Genomic DNA, 20,874 nt, shown 5'->3' with positions numbered 1-20,874 from the left:
TTCCAATTCAATGGGGAAAAAACTTGAAAAGTTTTCATACCAGGAATTGTTAATTTACTTAAACAGGTCCTCAGTTGCTCATCAAGCTAAAGTTTTCAAGAAAAAGTGCTCATTGAAGTTGAATGAATTTGAAATCGTTTAATTAATCTAGAGGATTTTAAAATAAACAAATAAGCAATTTAAATGAATATTACACTATTTTCCTAACAATTCAATTAATGTTTATTCTCTGAAGCATAATTATGTAAGCGCCCACACTAAAATGGCTTCACTGCCCATTAAATGTTGCGATTAATATGTAAACAATCATGGGCAATTGCCATGAGCTGGCAGGAGCCAGCAACATTATGTCCTGCCTCGTCCTCGCCCGTTGTGAACATAAAAATAACACATAATCCTTTTATCAGCTCGAGGAGAAGGATGCACTGAAGCATGGGAATCGTTACGCCTGATGGTTCATCCTGTTGCTGTATTCAACTCGCAGTCCCCTGTTGTCCTTTGCTCCTGGCTCCTTCCACTTGGTCTCACATGTTGCATGGCGTATCCAATCATGGGCCTCGTATATGTAAGTGTGTGTGTGCTCCGAACGAGCCAGTGGAAGTTTTCTCGTTAGTGAAACTAATTATCCGTTGTCGCTGTCAGCAAATTTATCGTTAAACGTTAGGTGACAAGTTGAAGCCGAACACATCTGTTACAGCCAACAAAATCCCATCTGCCCGGCCATCGAGTGCCATGTGGAGTGTCCTTAAAGAGGATACGGTTTGGCTGGCTGATTTGCTTCGAGTGGAAGATAAACAATGACTTTTGTGGTTGCCAATATATTGCCCATCAAATAATAATCACATTAAGTTGTAGGCATAAAGAGTCGGTAAATACGAGTCGGGAAATGATTATTTAAATAAAAGGAGTTCTTTATCCTTTAATTTAATTTCCCTCGCTCTCTCAGCTAATTAAATTATCATTTTGCATTCTGATGCTTTCTTTTTCCGATTAAAAAACCGCAACTCAAAAATGTTGTTCCGCTCACCTAACTCCTTACTGAGTCGGAGCTCCCTCTCCGCCGAATTTCGTGCACCGGAAATGGTTGTCGATTTGCAACAAATGGCCTCCGGATGTTGCCACATGCTGCACGCGGAAGCTGAGTGGAAAAAAATTGCGGTATTTTTTGTAACTCTAACCCCTTGGGGCCATTAATTGCCTAGCACGTAATTATTTTGTAGTTAAAATGGGCGCGGCCGGCACGTAGCCACCCACAAAAGCACACACACACACTGATGCAGAGAGAGTCATGCATAATTTGGGAGTTTGCAGCTAATTAAAAGCGCGTCGCCTGTTGAAATTAGTCGCTAAACTTGCAACGTGGTGGGGGGCAGTGGTTCGAAAAGGCATTTGGGGAATATGTGATGGGGGGTGAAGTTGCGCAGGTTGTGACTTTTCAATTAGCGACCGAGAGGATAATGTGAATTTTAGATTTTCAGCTTTTGTAGCACACTTTCCAGGGCCGATGAGCAGTTATTTATTCCCGCGTCCTGCCATATTTGTATCTGAAAGAGTAAACACCGCAAAGTAAACAATAGCTTTCGCTCAAGTTTTAATTTCATAATTATGGCGCTTTTTATTTTTTTGCTTTTGTAATTGCTACATTGTAAATACGTATTCAATATCAATAATTACATTTACGCATAGACACACATACAAATGCACTTAATTTCCATCGTTCTGGGCTGTGGGTGCGATAAACAACATGCTAGGTGTGTACTCAGCCGAGATTTCGGCACAAATCGTGGGATATACAATGTTTCTATATATTAATTGCCTGCCTTTAATACAGTTCATTAGTGCGAGCCAGGAGCGGCGGAACAAAAGTGCTTTCCGGCCCAACATCCTGGCCCGAAATTGAAGGATTTTGTCATATATGCCTTGAAGGTGGTTTTTAAATGCAGATCCTATGGCTATTACGGACTAATATGTCCATTACTATGCGTATGTATTTGGGTATTTGAACAACAACTAATTGATGGGCTGGGGCTAGGCTATAATTATTACAATTTAAATTACTATATGCACAATTTATTCACTTGTCCGTAACTGCAACTGTATATGTTTACGTTTATGTTTATGTTATTTAAATGTTTAAATATTACTCTTTATGCCTACTCGTTTGTGTTCACATTTGCATAATTAGATTGAATAATTCATTTGATATTTATAGAGAGATATACGCGTACTTATCATTAACTAGAGCTAGTGCGATACAATATGTACACTTAGTGGTTAGTGAATCGAAATCTGTCTGTATTCTAGGCCTAATCGAACCCCTTAAGTAACAAACAAGCTATCTAGGTCGGTTTCTATAGCCTACAGCTAATGCAGAGTCCTGGCTATCGGCGTCTGCATGCAAGGAGGAACTTATCATACTTTATTTTTTAACATTTACAGTGATCTTGCTACGGCTAGTCTTAAGCTAAAACGAAAGCAGTTCATAGTCGGAGATTAGCGCGAGCAGGAGATAGATGAGCGTGAGAGTTGAAGAAACAGGATAATATGTCTATCACTAGCATAGAGCCGATTGCCTCCAGTGCGGCGGCCCTCGGCTGTTATTCATACGTACATATATATCGAAAAGAAAACATTTAATACTAAAGAAATTATAAATAAACTTCACACGGTTCTCGCACTCTGTCAGTCTCAGTCTTGGTCACATTTCCGTGACAAATGCGTGGAAGGAAACGTGCGAGGGGGCAGAGTCCTGGCGAAATCATCCCCCTCGCTCGTCTCCACTGCGCTCCTTGCAACCCCTTGCCCTGCCCAATCCGAACCCCTATCCTTCAAAACTTTTCCTTTCACTTTCCCGTCCTACTCGAAGTTCTCCACGCCGCCATTGTTGAAGCGTTCGCACCAGGCCAGCAGCTCCCGCACCTCCTTGGCGTACAGCTGCTCCTGGGACTGCAGCTCGCTCTGGGACAGGCATTTGGATTGAGATTGGCCCAACGAGGAACCACTGTGCAAGGGTCAGACATTGTGGCCCGCCGGCTGACTGCTGCCACTGCCCGAGTTGCTTAGCAGACTCCGCTCGCTGGCCACACTTCCCGGGGCGTAGATCAGCTCGTTGGGCTCCTTGCTCGACTCCTGGGCGTTCTTGCGACTGCTCCGAGTGCTCTGGCCACGCCAGGACTGCAGGTGCGGATCGGCGGGATGTTGCGGCACCAGGGGCAGCAACTGTTGCTGCTGCAACTGTGGCTGTTGCTCGTCCACCTTCACGTAGAGCCGCTCCATGTCGTCCAGATCACCGTCGGCCGTGTGGTAGAGCGCCTGCTCATCCTCGTGCGACATCAGCATGGCCATGGGAGAGGGGGAGCCACCGCAGCCGGAGTCGGCCAGGCCATTGTAGCACATGGAGGAGCCGTCCAAGTCGAGCAGGTTCTGCTGCTGACCCTTTCCCTGATCCGTGTTCAGCACCTTGAAGCGGGCACTGTCCCTGCCAATACTGCAATTGGGGGGCAACTGCTGGCGCCGCACACTGGCAAACTGCGAGGACATCGGCGAGGACTGCTTGGCTCCGGGAGCTGCCTCGTAAGTGTGGCAGTTGCTCAATTTATTCTCGGTTATGTGGATTTGACGCTGCTTGTCCTTCGGGTAATAATACTGTTCCGAATAAACGGAGCGCGGTGGCCCATTTCCGCTGGGATAGATCTCGCTGGTGGTGGACATCTGCTGATAGATGTTGCCGGGGGGCAGTTGCTGGTGTTGTGGCAGAGTCTGGTGTTGCTGCTGCTGCTGTTGCTGTTGCTGCTGGTAGTGGGGATGCATGGGGCGTTGCAGGTTATAACCACCGGGAACTGGGCGCTGTTGATAACGCTGTTGCTGCTGCTGCTGCTGCTGGTGGGGATTCAGGATCGAGGAGGTGGCATACGGGGCCGGGGAGGCGTTGCCATGCCGTCCGTATTCGCTTGGTGCTTTGCCGAAACTGGACACTTCCGCATAGTCGGTGGGAATGTTGGAGTACTCGCCCACGTACCTGCAAATGAACAGATAAAAACAAACCGAATTCAGTACAAAATACAGGCAAAACGACAGAAAAAAAAACCCATTCGGTTATTACTTGGCTTGTTTATTACAATATTTCTGACCCTCACTGCCCAAACTTTACTCCCACTTTGGTTATAAATTTGTGGAATTTATGGCGCGGCGGAAATTTGCATTTTTCGGTCCAGGCTGCGTGTTTTTCGGAGCGGAAAAATGTGAATTTAGTTGGGATTTCCTTTATATGCTGCCAGGCACACACTCCGACCGAGTGCAGAACACGACCGAAGATCAGGTGAGAAAATAGTACTACTAGCGCACGATATCCTTACATCCATTAAATAAATTACCAGCTTAAAACACAAGGTGCAAATGCCCGACTCGCTCAACTCAAGAGAGAAATTTACCAGAATCTACAGCATCTCCCCGTGGTGGAGCCCCGTCGACCCCCTTTGGTTTTCACATTTTTAGCATTATTTTCGTATTTAAATACTGAAAGCGGATTAACCTGGCGGGGCCATTGCGAGCCGAGCTCGGCCCAACCAAAAACGAGGAAAAAAACACGTGGAATGATTTTAAAACTCTGAAAAGCTTGTAAAAATATACGGCGCATTGATGGAGTTGCCATGGCGGAGGGATAAAGCCACGGCACTCTCCACATAGAAGGCTCTTAATGCCCTTAATGAGTGGCGCCGTGGCGTGGAAGTTTTTCCTCTGAATGGAATAGTAATGAGCTTGTCAAATGTCTGGCTGCACTCTAAAACTTATTAAACGAATTAATAATCGCAAATCTACTTCACAAGAGATCATCGTTTAGTGAAAAGTGCTTGACAAAAAGGATTTAAAACAAAGCTTTATTTGTTCAAGTGTACTTTGTCCAATTTCCCCTCACATATGATGCCCATTATTGTGTGATTACTTTTATTGTTATGGTTATTATTTTGTTGCAATTATTAATAATATATTTGGGGGACTGCCGGGATGGGTCTCTGGGATGGTGCGACTCGTTTTCAATTTGCGTTTTAATGGCTAATTAAGTGTGCAAAAATAATTATAATTATCTGGGCGGCGTATTTATTTACAGTAGTCGCTTGGAAAAACATTTTCGTTTAATATTTGAGCAGACGGACGCGTTTTTAAATTAAGCAATTTCTATACTGATTTTCCGACTTTTTCACATTTTACTCTTGGTATGACTGGTCGGCTTTTGATGCCTGATTGGCATTTAATTGCCTTTTGTTGGACAGCAGCTGGGACGGCGGAAAACAAATATATACTTTTTCCATTAAGTACATTTCATAATGTTTTTATTTGTTTAATTTCCGGTATTGTTAAGCGCTTATACGCTGAGATGTTTTAAATTTTTGTTGGCCTTTAAAGTGGCTGCCTCTGCCACTGCAACAAATTTTTGCATAATTTGCGGCCTGTGCAGAATTAGCCGCAAATAAATAACAATTACGATTCGATGCCAGAAACATTGCGCCAAAACAGTTTCGAGTCGCAACAATATTTTTACTGTCCGATTCGTAAATATCCCTGCACTTGCCAGTGGCCAGACCAATAAATTAGATCGCCCTAGGCCCGACCGGCCTGCTAAATGGATTCAACTTTGATTTGCCGCCCGTGTCGCCGCAAAACTAATTGCAAATTTGTGGCCAAATTATGCATAGCATATTTTGTTCTGGCCCCGGAACACGTTTCTCCTCCAAAGGGACTTAAAGTCGCGTTAAAGTCTCTCCCCTGCGGCAAGGATAATTACATTGCTCCGTTTTTGGGCGAAAACTCAACTGGGCATTGGCCGAAAAATCAACATAAATACCGTGGCCAACATTTCTATTCCTAACTTGATTTTCCCCACGGCCCTGGCTGGATGAAAGAACAACTCTCCCGGAAAGTGAGCTTTTTCAGTTTTTCCACGATTTTTTTTTTGCTTCTCCTTGTTTTTTTTTTTGGTAGTCTCCGCGGCAGAAAAATGCAATTTCACAGTTTGGTGAATTTTTATTGTCGTCGCTTTGAGCTTTCAGGTTGCTGGGATACTCTATTCTTCAAGTAGTTTGGCTTAATGATAGTGCTTGGAGGGTATTTAATTTTAGAACCTTTATAAGCTTAAAGATTATATTTCAACATTTTTTATAAGATAGACTATAGAAAGTAAAATAAATCAGGGTAGAGTATATAACTTTCGGTATCACTTCAAGCCAAGTAAAGTTCATCTATCCCCCTACTTTTTTTTGGACTGGGTTAAAACTTACCGCTGCTGATTGCGTTCGCTGCCGTGTCCCCCATGAATGTCATCGACGCCGCTAACACCACCGCCTGCACCGCCGTTGCCACCGGAACCGCCACCTCCGCCGCCGGGCGGAGAACCAGGGGCACCGCACACCGGCGCATAGTCGGCTATGTGATCCTTTTGCATCTCCAGCGAGTCGCCGCCGGGCGAGGGACGCCACACCATACCGCCGGTGGAGGAGTCCAGCCAGTAGCCGTTGCCATTGCGATTCGATAGACTCGGCATTTTGAGCACGTCGCTCGTGTGATTGCCTGCAGGTGAGAGGAGGTGTGGAAGGAGACAGTCAGTCAGAGCAATTAAATGTGGTGCAACAAATTGTGAGCCGAATAAATTGCAGTCCGGAAATTAAACTAAAACACACAAAAAAGAGCTGGCCTGCAAAAGCCTAGACAATTGTGTGTTCCTGTCGAGGATTTCGTTAGGATTAAACGGGGGCGATTTTATTGATTAATAAAATACAATAAAAAAAATATATTTGATTCTTTAAACTACAAACATTTTTTAAATTTTAAGAAGGACATGCATTTTTGGATGACTATAAATTGAACGAATTAAAAGCATATTATCCCATTCCAGGATAGTCGCGTCTGAACAATTTCCCTCACTCAGCCACCGAGTGACAAAATCAAATAAATTATTGTCAATTTTCCACTTGCATTGCCGGCTCACAAAACAGAAAAGCAACAACTGGCTGGCAGGATAGCTGGATGGCAGCCTGGCTGGCTGAATAAAAAATGCAACCAATTAAACTGTCCCCGGGTTATAACTGAGCATCAAGCGAATGTTTTATGGCCCGCCACCTCCTGTCTACGATTTTGTATTTTCTATTTTTTTTGTTTTTCAGTTGCAGGTGAATATTCTGCAGGTGATCTCTTCCTCTGTCAGTCCGTGCCGCCTAGTTTATGGTAAATGGATGATGCCCCCATGAATATGCAACGTTTTTTGGAAATTTTCTACGCCATTGTTGGTCCTGACTTTTGGCAGTCAAATGCGTTGAATGCTTTTAAAGATTAAAGCAGTAATCGGTTTAGCATGAAATTCTGTTGTATGAATGCTGCTGTTCATAAAACTTGGATTTACTTTCCATTTTAGCCCATTTTTCTGGTTGCCCCTTACAGCCAAAAATGTAGACCACTTGACAACCGTTTTGGGCAACCCTCTAAACCAAAATGCCCAATTCCCCAGTCAGCAGGCCATCCGCTCCCCTCGTAATGCTGCTAATTTCAATTAGACCACAAGAGCTGGCCCAGTCCCGGCTCGCCCCTATTCCAGGATCCATATACGTGTATCTAGCTCCTTCCTGTCCCGCCTGTCGGGTAGCTGACCGGCACACACAACTTGTTGGTTAATAATGCACACAAAACTAAATGCATAATTGCAATGGCAGCCATCGGGGCCCGAGTTGGCAAGCTCCGGGACAGCCCAAGGGACGGGGCTGGAAGGCACTAAACTAGGGGAAGTCGGGCGTCACGTGCAAAATGTTAATTTCTATTATGTGTGGCATGGCGATGTGTGCCTGGTGCTCTGGTTCGGTGGCTCCTCTAAGCCCGGCCTGCTAAAATATTTATTCGCACCTATTTTGGTTTATTTTTTATTTCCCCCCAGCTGCAGTTGTTGCTTTTATTGTGTCCAACAATGGGAAATTAGCGTTATTTATATATGCAAATGTGTGTGTGGCGTGTCTGGCAAGGAAGGAAACGAAACTTGCAGCTCGCAACGGATGCAAAGCTCGAGGGCCAAAAGGCGGAAATTCCACAGTCCACCATTTCTAAAACACACACATATGCAGAGGAGCAAAAAAATGGAAGTTCTGTCTTTATAAACTACTACAAAATGCAAAAAAAAATAGTGGAAAAACATAAATGAGGAAGCCTATAGTTTATAGTCTTATAGAAAGTATTTTTTATAATTTTTCTCAGTGCACTTACCACGCATTGTACTCAAAGCCGACTGCTTCATCATCATATGCTTGCGCTTCACAAATACCATCGCGCCGAAGGACAACATTAGAACGGCCAGGATGGCGCCCAGGAGTATTATGAACCAGGGCTGTGTCAGCACATCGTTAACATGGTCCTGATTGATGGGATAGCTAAAAGACAAAACGTATAAATTATAAATAGAAATTATCCCCAATATAGCTCCAGAAATAGACCAGGGCCATTAAAGGTCCTCCGACTTACCGCTGATTGATGAACGGATCGAGCCGTTTGGTGATGGGATCCAAACGCAAAGTGGCTGGGACACAGTATGGACCGTTTCCGGCATTATTTCCGGCAGCCACCGCCACCGTGTACATGACGCCTTCGGTGAGATTGGCCAGGACCAAGGTGGGCGAGGCGGCATCGATGGTGACGTTGGTCAAAATGCGGGAGAAGTTGTGGGCCGTGTCGATTCCTCGAACTATGACATGATAGTTGAGGAGAATGCCTGGAGAGGAGTAGATAGGACACTGATATATTGCCATTTTAAAAGGGACTTCTCGAACTTACCATGGCGATCCTTGAGGTCGGGAGCCTTCCATTTGAGGAACACTGCCGAGGAGTTAAGTAGCAATGCCTCCATTCCATATGGCGCTTCGTTGGGCACTGCAAAGGAAACGAAATTTCGGTTTGGTTAGATTGGATTTGGGCTCGACTGGAGAATTGAGGAGCAAAGTTAAATGGCTTTTTGATTGTGGAGCCCGGTGTCACCCAGCTGACGTCCTCTCTAATGAGATTTGGTGGCCGTAATTAATTAGCATTCAGTGCGAGTGTGTGGGGCATGAAGGTCTCTAAACTCCTGCAACTAGTTCCGGGTGCTGGCTTCAAGGGTTTCCCGACCATTGCACTGCTCAGACACATCCTGCCTGCCTGCCAGCACATTGAGTGCGTACGGAAAACAAAAAAGGAAACAGTTGAAAGTAAAAAAGGATCCTTTCCCCACTCTGCGTTCGCAGCTCACTTCACACAAACACAGATAGCTCATCTTCATTTGTTTATTTGTTTCCGGCTGACGCTTTTTACAAGTGGCTACACTGACAGCAACTTATAGGTGAACCCCTAGTGGAAGTAACCCAAGACACCTCGATTTCTTTGAGTGCATTTGGCATCCCCTGTAGACCCTGCTCCTCTCCATTCTTGTAGCTTTGTGTGTGCGGCTGAGTGAAGCAATTTCTTTAAATAAACACACACGTGCAAAATTCTCGACGAGACTATAGTGGGGGACCGGGAGAAACAAAGCCGGAGAAAGAGTGAAATCTCTAAATAGGCAACGTCTACCGGGGAAGTGCAGTTTCTTCTGTTTTGTTTGCCTTTGTTTTTTTGTATGTACATCTCCGTGGATTTCTCCCTTTCCCTCGGGACATTGCGACATGCTAAAGTGCTTGTCGTGCTATTGTCTATGCGGGCGATGGCGATGCTGTACCCCTTTGCTTTACTTTCTTCCTGGTGCCTTCTCAGCCGACGGTGCTGTCTCCTTCGCTGATGAGGCACCGCGACGCTTAACACGTAGCTGCCATTGTGCGCCATAAATGACCCCCGGGCGTCCGAACATCAGGAATTGTCTCAGACACTGCCAAGCAATTGAAAAACTCCAAATTGGCGCTCCTGATCACTTCGGTGGCAGCAGCTTATCTAAATGTGGAAACCGAGGTTTCTATTTGATGGTCTCTGCCAGAATATGAGTCACTCTGCGGCGGGGGTTATTTGGAAAGTGCAAATGTGACTCAGGATTGCATGTGACTGGCCGGAACGGTGACCACTCCTTTTTTTCGGCAGGTCTCATATATCAAGGGGAAATCATATTATCTTCAGCCCGAAGGACATAGAGTAAAGGACAGCGGACCGAGTATGTTTTATGAAAATATTCATGCTGAAATTTAAGATTTATTGCCTCTCTTTGGATTGTTAGTTAATATTTTTTTAAGCTGAAATATTATTGTTTTTTGGCCCTTTTTTTATGCCCTTTTCCAGGGCATACTTCAGTCGTCAAATCCCTGCTGGCTACCCTCTAACATTACCCCGGTGGAGCACACCTTTATTTGCCGACTTCCGACGTGGCTAAAAATGTTTCCTGTCGCGGGAAAGCGCCCTTCCTTGAGCAAACTCGCATCAAATTTGCATTGCCAGCAGTGCAGTGTGCACATTTTTGTGGCTCACTGTGCGGGATGGCGAAGGATCTGGTCTGGGGTGTACGCTCAGTGCTCCATAGAGAAGCAATAATTGTTGTTTATCTTTACACAATTGCGTTGGCAATTTCTTTGAGCTACTTGTGCAATGCTTTTCTGTTTTCAGCAAAAGTCAGACGACACTCAAGTGAAAATGTGATGCATACGAAATGAGTTTTGATTTGATGACAGGCGGGGAGCAGGAAAGGACGAACTAAGTAGGTACAGGTGGCTATGGACCGGAGGGGAGATTTCGGTTTTTGGGGTGCAACGTTTGTGCATTTTATATTGCTGCGGTTGCTCCGAGGACGGGGAGTCCTTGCCGTTTGACTTATTTGCGGCGCTGGGAAAGGACTTCGTGGCTGTGTCGCCCTCTGTTTGCTCCTTTGTGGATATTTCTCACTCACGCTGAGCTTTTGTTTTTTAATTATTTTCTTTTTAATTTTTCTCCTCTATCTCCTTTTGGGGAGGTCCTTGGCTCATTGAGAATCGTTCACTTCTCGTTGCACTTTCGGAAGTTTTTATATCCAGACTGCTGCTCTGGTGATGGAATGAAGTGATAAACCTGTCTGGAAAGTTTCCTTTTCCCCGTCGAGTTTGCATTTTTCCCCGGCCAGCCCGGCCAGGCAAGTTTTTCCGTTTAAAACAATCTTATCTAACATATTCCCCCGTCGGCTGTCAATGATATTTTTGGTCGCCAAATCCTCCGGCTTCGCTTCCAGACAATCCTTTAAGCCCGGCGATGGCCCCAGCAGCCAAAAAGGATATAAGACATGTAAATCGCCGGCATCAGCTATTCAGCACACAAACCGCATTTGATTTGAGTCTCTTTTTGATTTCTCCCCCTTAGCCCGCCAGCAATTGTTTTACACGTGAATCTGGCATCCGTACCTTGGTGGGATACAGTCCCGAGTCCTGACATTGTTCGGCATTTACGTACGCATGATTCGCTTTTTGTCGGTGTTCAGTGATTGACATACTTTCCATTATTTGCCCTATAACATAACCCCGTGCCAAAAAAGTAACCAAAAAAAACACAATACTGCCTACGCCCCTTTTTTCTGCTTATGCGACCCTGGAAAAAATAATTTGCGATTATGCGACCCGCATTTCAGCGCAGCTGATGTCCTCCAAGGATAACGGCTCCCTCCCTCCCATTATTTTCAGTCGTTTTCCTTTCGCCGCTCGTATCCTTCTATTGAATTTGGGTTATTGTTGCAATGCCAAAAGTGCCCAGTAACCCGCCTTCTGCATTTGTCACATGAGGCCTCTCCGATTGGGGGTTGGGGGTTGATCGAAACGGGGGTAGTTTCTTGTAAAGGTATTTGTACGGTTTGTTGGATTGCGAAGGATTTGATGCACATGCTTCATTAGAGCCGGCGGGAGAGAGTTCCAGGCCCACACAGTGCCGACAATTGGCTTCAAATCCTGACTGACAGTATGGAAAAATAATCTGAGTAAGCCAGGATATGGAATTTTTCCAAATCCAACTACCAAGATAGCAATCGAACTATAGCTTTTGTGAGGAATATGGCAAATATGTACCCCCTATGCCACTGAAACGCACTGTCTGCGATTACTTATTCAGATATCTTACATCAAAGTGACTAACAGAATGCCGGAGAACCCTTATCGAGTCCCCCGGAAAGTATTCTCACTCACCATCTTCCAGGGTGCGGGCTATGCGCGAGTTCGACGGCTTGCCCTCCACGGATTTGTAAAATGGCACGATGAAAAATTCATAGAGCGTGTACTGGACGAGGCCGCTGATGGTGCAGGACGAGGCTCCACCTCCGTTCAGAATCGTCAGCATCCGATACTTGGTGCTCAGGGCGGATGATGTTGCTACTCCCGTGCCTCCGTTCTGATGCGTCTCCCCATCACGTTTCCCGGCAGCGGCAATATTTGGTTTTGTCGAAATCAATGCGGATGCCGAAGCGGATGCGGATGAGGAGCCCAGCAACGGATTGGTATTGGCCGTAACGGGAGCCGGATTGTTGACTATTGGATTTGGCAACTGTCTGGCGTAGACATAGAAGCCCTCGACGTATTTGCCATTGATGATCTGCATGAATAAGAGAAGCGAATGAGGTGACGATGAGCATGGAATGTGGCGGATGGCGGAGGCTTCGCTCCGAAAGGGTGGATTACACTTACCTGCCAGGTGAGTTTCATGCTTGTGGAGTCCACAACACTGGCGTTGCTCAGCTCGACCACATCTCCGGACAGGAGACTGGCTCGAGCTTCGCTCAGATCCAAGCCACTGTTGAAGTACCGCTGCAATACATTTCAGAAATGATATAAGCTGGTAAGTTAGAGGTATAATAGCTATCGAGTCTTACCGTTCCCACTGTAATCGGCTCCGACATGGGGCTGGGCAGGGACAGGCCATGCGAGTTCTCCGCCCGAATCAGAAAAAAGTAATTCACTCCCGGCAGCAGACCCGTTTGGGTAAACGTTGTGTTCTGCACCCTCGTGCCCACAGCCACCCAGCCATCCGTCTCGTTTTTGCCAAACATCTCAATCACGTAGCCCACCAGGCTGGAGCCGCCCACTTTGTTGCTCCTCGTCCAGCTGAGAGTCACGGAGCTCTCGCCCTTCTCGACCATTTGCGGCTTGCCCGGCGGACCCGGATAAGTGGAGAGTTCCGGGGCCCTGAAGAACTTGATATTGGGATTTGTGGGAGTGTCCAGGCGAAGGTATCCGCTCCAGGAGGACTTGCCGTTGCGATTGCTGGCCACACAGGTGTACAGGCCCTCGTCCTCGTGCCGCTGAAGATCGGAAATGGTCAGGGCTCCTGTCTCCGACAGATTCCGGCGCTCGTGCTCCTGCACATCGATGGGAATGCCATCCAGGTACCAGGATACCTGGGGCACTGGAGTTCCCAGGGTTCGGCAAGGCAACACCACGATGGATTTGACCGGCAGGGTTTGGTTTACCGGACCCTGTTCGATAATTGGGGGTGGCAATTCGAATTGCGTATCCACACTGACCACCGTCCGGCTGCTGACACTGCCCACGGCGTTCAGGGCATTGCAGGTGACCACCTTGCCGGAATCCTCGCGAGCGAACCGGGCTATCGAAAGCACTGAGCGACCCTCGGGCGTGAGGGTCACTTCCATGCGGCCATCTCGGTAGCCGGGCAGCAGCAAAGAGCTATTGCCCTCCACCGACCAGTAAAGGGTGGGTCTGGGATGTCCATTTGCCTGGCACTCGAACAGCACTTCATCACCGATCTCGACCAGTTGATTTTTGGGGCGTATCACAAACTTGGGAGGAGCTGAAATGGCAGAATGGGGGATATGTAACACTCGAAGAAAGTGGGATAGGATTCTATTATTTTTTCTGGGCTTTAAAAGCTTTCATTCTACGACATCACGTTGATATCTTGACAAGCTAATGATGTATAGTTTAATCCCAAGTTATCGATAACTTTAGATCATATAACGAACTTTTAAACAAAGTTTCAAAAAGTAAAATTTTGTATTTCCTAAACTTCTAAAATGCCTATAATTTTTTCCAAGTGGCCTTCTTGAGCAGTTGGCTCTGCTTTCTGGCAATTAACTTACCGTGAACGGTGAGGATGCCCGTGGCCGTGATGCCGCCCACCGCATTGTCCGCCTCGCAACTGTACTCGCCCATGTCCTCCAGCGTGACGTCGTCCAGCTTCAGACTGCGGTCCTCGAGGACGTGCACACGACCTGTGAAAAGGAAAGAATTGGTTAAAATACGGGAAATGAGTGCGGGTGAATGGAGCCCATGTGTGAGAGTATCGGGCCTCCGGGGGCGGGAGCTTTGGGGGCGGAGACCCATTCCAGAATCCACCATTCGAAAGAAAAACAAACTTTCTGGTTGTCTTTCTCCGTCTGTCTGGGTCGGCTTCTACTTCGTTAGTAGTTCAAGTGGCGTAAAAATGGCCAAGCCGTAGTCGGAGAGCCAAATAACCGCAGCAAAGTAAGCCAAGACAAGATACGACATAGACGTAGACAACTGCCGATGCCGATGCCGCCTCTCCTTCCCAGGAGGAGCACCTTTTGTGGTTTTTCCTTACAATAAACAGAAAGAAAGGACAAAGGTGGAGCCAAGCCAAGCCGAGCCGAGCTGACTCTGCTTTCTTTTTGGTTGGTTGACTGCGAAATAGGTTTTAAATGTGGGTGCTGCTGCCAGTGGTCCACCTTATCCCTGTTCCCCTGGCCACCACCGTGCCAATTGTTTGCTTAACAAAAGTTTAGGACAACAACCAGGAGGCGGCAGTCGTCCCCCAGCTCTGGGGGAATGTTTTATGCTACTATTTTCTTTGAGGTCTTTAAAGAAGCGTAAACTAGCTGGCTGAAACGACTCGGAGTGGGTTGGACCCCTCCAGACGAGGGGTTAGTTGCACTCCCTTCGGGTTGCCAACTGGCAGACTTTCTGTCTGAAGGACAACATTGCAACAGTCGAGTGTTGTGCAAGCAAAATTGTTGATTGCTGCCAACAGAGATTGGCAATTAACGGAATTAAAAGTTACAGTTGTGTTTGCCCAGCTAGGGCGAAAAGGGGGCGTGGCTGGGGGCTACTGTCCTGGCAAAGGGGGGTGGGCTACCTCGGGCCGCAACCGCACAACCCAAACCGTGAGCCAGAACTAACAACAACAAGCAGGCGAATCGGACAGGGGTTACTATTGCTGTGGAGGTGTTTGATACACTGGAAAAAAGGATTAAAAATCCTTGCTGGAATTTTAATAAATATATTTTTAGAACTAGATTTTTATAGTTTTTTGATGACGATTTAGAATTGGATTTGTTCAAATAGTATTTTAAGAAATTAAAATGTTCCAGTGCTCTCCGTAAATACTGGCAATTGGCAAAACGAAAAGCCACAGGCCAAAGTAACCTCAAAAACTAACTTTTTGTTTTGTTTTCTACGAGAATTTCAGTATTTTTTGCTCCTGCAGGGGGGCAGGGCAGGGCAGGGGAGGGGAGTGTGTAACGAACCCTCGACTCTACTTGAGCCATGGGTAAACAAAAAGCTTTAATTTCATTTGAAATTGCGGCCTGGGTATGTGTGACTAACTGGCCCAGTAAGGACCAGCAATATGGCTGCTAGAGGGTTTCCGGTTAATTGAAGCCGAATGGAAAGCCAAGGAAACTTACGCAAAGGCATATTGCCGCCGGAGGCAGTGCGTCGCCACAGAACGTCCGGAAGGGGATCACCGCCGATGCGACACTGGAAGACCACTGAGCTGCCCACAACAGCCGTTTGATTCTGCGGACCACGGATGAGGAAGGGCCGAACTGGAAAAAGAAAATAAAATACAATTTAAGATTAGAAATTAACAAACTTTTTACAAAAAAAGTTACTTACTGTGCACTTTGAGGAAAGCTGTGGTCGACTCCCGGGTGCCTACCACATTCTTGACCACACACTGATACCGGCCATCGTCGGATTGGCGGGCGTCCTGGATGGCCAGATTGCCGCCATCGACAATCCGTATCCGCTTGTTGCCGGCGAGATTCAGTGTCTGGCCGTTTTTCCGCCAGGATATCTGTGGCTCTGGGGATCCTCGCGGGGCACCGCATTCCATCAGGGCCACTTCGCCCTGGGCCACTCGGGTATTAACGGGCTCCAAGCGGAATTCGTCGCGTAGAACTAGAGACCGGAGGTGAAAAGACAGAGAATACCAGTGAGTATGAGAAGTAGGAGGTGGACGGTGGGTGGTGGTTGAGTATGCCCTGGAGTAAGAGCTTTGATTGATTCAATATTAATAACTGTCAGGTGTACGGGCGAGTTCCACTTTGTGGGGCTTCAGCTACAGTCCTCCTTTCTTTCAGTCCTCCATATTTTATAAGCCATTCCCAACCTCCTCGACGTGGCAATAAAGGCACGGTAATGATGTCCTGGTTTAAGGCTTTGAACGGACAACTCGCTCTGGCTCTCGCAAACAGCCAACGGAAATATTAATAAGCTTTGGCATTTGCAATGCTTATTTTTATTTATTCGCATTCGCATCATCTACGTTTGCTTTTTATTGAGCGAAATGCAAAATGCTTGGACCTGAAGAGCACAGACCGGACCGGATTGTACAGAATGTAAATGCGAAATGCAAAAATGCACTCCAATAAACGCATAATGCGCTCCAATGAACGCCAAAGGCACCGAAATAAAAACACACAGAGGACTGACTTCCCTTTGCCCAGCTGTGTCCGTGTAAGTATGTCGGATGGCTAACAGGAAATGGTCAAGTATTTATGGCTTTAAGCTCTCAGCCATGTTGATCCTTGTTCTGACGGCCGGATTAATTAATGTCAGAAATGAAATCTAGGCAAGAAGGCTAGCTATCGATTGCAAAGCCAAAGGATTTATGCTTTTATTTTATTAATTAGAGAGGCCAAAAAAATAAAAAATGCAGCTGTTTGATTCGGTTTTAATTTCATGAAACGCAACCCTCCAATTAGGAGCATTTTTCCCTCTGCCTCTCATCCAATCCATCAACGTCGTTTTTGCTGGAGAACCTACGAGTTCCGACTACCTTAACAATTGAGTATCACATTTCAATGTTTCAGGATGTTATTAAAAAGAGCTGATGCTATTTTTACTCCAAATTGAAATAAAATATATCTGATTATGAACTTACATGCCACTTGCAGCGTCGCATTCCTGGAGCGGGCCACGCCAAACTCGTTCTTGGCCTGACACCAATAAGTGCCCGCATCGCTCTCTCTACGTGAGTGGATGACCTGGAAGGTGGTGGAGAAAGGAGGATTATTAGACACACGAATTAAAAGATTTAAGTAGTTTTCGGGGCTGGCTTAGTCCGGGTCACGTGTCGGATCAAAAAGTCTCAAAACTGCTCATCCGAAATCAAATAAAAGCGAAACGTGCCGCAGCCCATTGTCCCTCTTGTCCAGTCTGCGTATACGCAATTTAATTTAATTAAAAAATACACTCGAACTGGAGCTCAAGAGGGTAGCATCCTCCCCATGAGGCGGACCGGTCGTCGAGCCTTAATCACTTGGCCTCTTCAATTTTAATTGGCAACAGACCAAACTCTCACTTTCGGATGGGGTTGAGACTTACCCCGGAAGGCCCCAAGAACAGCAAAAAAAATGTATAAAATACAAATTGGACAAGAAATTGTTATGGACTCTAATAAAAGTAAATTGTTAAGCTTCAGCCCCGGGGCTCGACTTGAAAAATGTTTGTGGAATGATTTAAGTGCGTCTGACCTCCAGGGCTTTTGTATTTATTTATTTTTTTAATATTTGAATTTAAACTTAACACAAATTCACGACTCGCCCAGCCGTTAATAATTTGTGAACAAAAAAAAAAATACAAAAATTCGAATTTGTTGCATTTAATGAAAATAGCAGGGAGAAGTTAGAACGAAAAAAACGAGTAGGAATTTAATATAAACAGAGTCCGGGGAAATTGCAATGTCTGATGGCGGCGGTAGCCGGGGCAGACAACACCCTTTCTTTGTTCAGAGTTTGGGGACTTCGAGGAGTCTCCTCGTTAGCTAAAATTGCGAAATGTGCACGCACGAAATGATATAGGGGTGGTAGAGCTTGGAGCTCTAACCCCCGGGAAAACATCTTTTGTTTGTTCATCAGGTTGTTTTCCCTATCAACCGAAATGCAACCAGACGGAAGCCCATAAAATAATATGGCCATGCCGGAAAAAAAACTGAAATAAGCCAGAATTTTGTATGCACAAATGTTGCGTTTCACATGAAGAAGAACCCGAACCCGAGCCGAAGAAGGAGACGCTGGCATGGGAATCCTACGCCTCCTTCTTCATCGACAGCTGTAAACCATAATGATAGAGTCGAATCGAAATGAGTTGATTGGTTATGATGTGTACCTTGAGAAAGAATAAACCACCGGCGGGCAGCATTATGCGATGCGAACCCGAATCCGTCTTCAGTTCGCGGCCGTCCTTAAACCATTGGATGGATGGTGTTGGATTGCCCTCGGCTTTACAATTAAAAGTAAATGGATCATTTTTTGGCACCGTCGTGTCCATGGGATGCTCGATGATGCGTGGATTTTCACCTGGAATGGAAAGGGGAAGGAAACGTTTTTATTATTATTTCTTTTATTTTTTTAGCGGTAGATGCATTCACATTTAAAAGTAACCCTACACTGAGACTGCCACTTGAGGGCGTGTTGTATTTCATCTGGAAAGGAGAAGGAAAAGGATCCTCAAACCCTTAGCCACATGTGCGTGTGTGTCTAGGAGATCATCTCATGGGATTTCCCTAAAACGAACTTCATCTTTGACGGCCCAACAAGTTTTGTCACTTAATGCAGCGGCAATTAAGAGGCCATTAAGTAGTCTGGAATAGACCCCCCGGTGCTGAAATCCAAGCACAAATTTCGTTAAACAGCAACGAAATTTCACTTGAGGCGGCTTCTCCTCTCAAATTCAATTAACTTCATGAAAATATTTGCCCGCCCACGGGATAGACAAAGAGGAATACGACCAGGATAGTGGTAGGAGAAGAACCAAGGACTAAACATAAATTTCTGCATGTCGATAAGGATGAAACAAAGGACAACGCTAGATAAACTTTATTAAAAGCAGCAGCGAGGCAACGCAGCAGCGTCAATAGGAGAGTAGGAGATGGGGAAAGCAAAAGCAGTTGGAGCCAAAAACGAATCCAGTTGGGAAACAGCTGAAATGTAATTACAAAAAGCGCTTAAAGGTGAAAAATGTGTGTGTTTGCCGGGCGCAGAGGGTACATAGCTGGGACAAAGCGATGGAAATCACTGGACAGAGCCGAGCAGAGCAGAGGTGGGATGCCTTTGGTTAGTAACATCATTCAGCCGGAAATTAAGTTTTCCAGATTTATTGAAAGCGGATAGTAATGAGAGCTGGCTGGGCAGGAAGGTCTGCCAGAGCCCAGCCAGACACCGATAGAGATGGTTCCGAGTCACTATTTAACTAGTGGGGGGACATCAATCACGGAAAAGTGACTGATTCAAAGGGGTTTCTGGTGGGAAAGTCCATCCAGTTTGTAAAATCTATCAAAGCAAGGCACTTCTTCTTAAATAGCTATTAATTTAAGCTCCACCTTGCCATTGTATCTCCTCATTTGAGCAAGCAACTTAAACACTTACTAAGATCTGCTCGCAATTCGACACCCCAGGCGTGACCTTTGAACCCTTGACAATGGGAATATGCAAATTAAATGGCATCGTGACGTCCTTATCACTATGTGAAATCACTGAATCGGCAGCATCCAGTGATTTCTATTTCAAGCCAGTAGCAGATGAACGATGACATTTGTCAAATGTGTTTTAGGACAAAAAACGAGGAAAGAGATGCCAGTAGACTGCACCTTGGACATTTGTCAATTGCTGTTGTGCTTGGCTTTTGATGTTGCTGTTGCTGTTGCTTGTTGGTTGTTGTCTGTTGCTTCGGTTGTAGTTGTTGTTGCCGCCCAGCCAGCAGGCTTTTGTTGCACGTCGAAAAGAAAGGGGACACGGGGGAGTGAGCTTTGAGGCATTGTCTGATTTCGGCCATGTCCAATGGCACGGTGCCAGAGCCAGAGCCCAGAGCCCTTTTGTCTCCCTCCAGTGTCGTCATGGCTGCACTCTCTTGTGTGCTAATTTAAATGATGAAATAGACAATGCTTCAATAGTTGTGTGCCATGCCAACGCACTGTTTATTAAAACGGACCACCAGCTGCCTCTGCCGGAGTCTGCATATTTTTAAAACCCACTGCAACCGACAGAAATCTTTACCTACAAAGAAAATATTTAATTAAGCAAAATCTGCTATTACTGTATGAATAAGACTGCATTTTTTCTGCACTTTGTGAAACCACATGAAAAAGCAAAAGCCAAAGCAAACGAAGGTAAATGTTGTTGATAAGCCAGCTAGTTTCGAGAAATTCAGGTAAAATAAGTAAACTTTCCAACAAGAATTTTCAACACGCACCCAGGGAGCGAGGGTTTGAGTTTTCATAATAAAATGGTAAAATACAAAAATGAAAGCCAGGGAAACTGGGAGACTACCACATTGTCAGTCATGGGAAGTAAAAACAATGTATGAGATTATGTGGGAAGTACAGGGAAGTATAAAAACTAAATGTTTGATTAATATTTTATTCTGATGTTTTCATATAGTCCCCAAGCCATGTTTATATCTTAGCCAATTTGTATACGATTCTTAAGCGTAATACCTTAAAAGATTTGTATTTCGATTCCTAATAAATCTACATCAAAACATGAGAACAAAATTTTCCATCGATATTTTCCAAATTTTCCTGATGGAACCCTTTGTAAAATCCTGCCATTCTATATATGGCCCAAAACCATGTCCATATCATTTTCAATTTCCATCCGATTCTTTAGCGAAATACCTTAAAAGATTTTTAGTTTCATTCTCTATCCGACAATTACTAAATTATTTGTTTCTCTAAATATTTGAT

At 45.5% G+C, this 20,874-nt stretch overlaps 1 protein-coding gene across 1 annotated transcript in view; it reads right to left on the bottom strand.

Annotated features, from left to right (window-relative positions):
• Positions 1-1,589: 1,589 nt before the first annotated feature.
• The window catches only part of LOC6497542 (roundabout homolog 2), a 40,112-nt gene continuing 20,827 nt past the window's right edge, over positions 1,590-20,874 (bottom strand). Inside the window, exons 2-14 of the mRNA XM_001961827.4 lie at positions 18,300-18,490; positions 17,074-17,176; positions 15,804-16,088; positions 15,593-15,733; positions 14,030-14,161; positions 12,803-13,740; positions 12,618-12,737; positions 12,123-12,525; positions 8,806-8,901; positions 8,497-8,743; positions 8,242-8,405; positions 6,276-6,564; positions 1,590-4,018 (exon numbers count right to left, since the gene is read on the bottom strand). Coding sequence (XP_001961863.3) covers positions 3,013-4,018; positions 6,276-6,564; positions 8,242-8,405; positions 8,497-8,743; positions 8,806-8,901; positions 12,123-12,525; positions 12,618-12,737; positions 12,803-13,740; positions 14,030-14,161; positions 15,593-15,733; positions 15,804-16,088; positions 17,074-17,176; positions 18,300-18,490 — 4,115 coding nt within the window. The 3' untranslated portion in view covers positions 1,590-3,012. The remainder of the gene's footprint in view (positions 4,019-6,275; positions 6,565-8,241; positions 8,406-8,496; positions 8,744-8,805; positions 8,902-12,122; positions 12,526-12,617; positions 12,738-12,802; positions 13,741-14,029; positions 14,162-15,592; positions 15,734-15,803; positions 16,089-17,073; positions 17,177-18,299; positions 18,491-20,874) is intronic.

The sequence above is a fragment of the Drosophila ananassae genome, chromosome 3R (assembly GCF_017639315.1).
Source record: "Drosophila ananassae strain 14024-0371.13 chromosome 3R, ASM1763931v2, whole genome shotgun sequence".
Classification (NCBI taxonomy): Eukaryota; Metazoa; Arthropoda; class Insecta; order Diptera; family Drosophilidae; genus Drosophila; species Drosophila ananassae.
The sequence above is the reverse complement of the archived record's forward strand: the minus strand, read 5'-3'. Positions and strand labels throughout refer to the sequence as shown.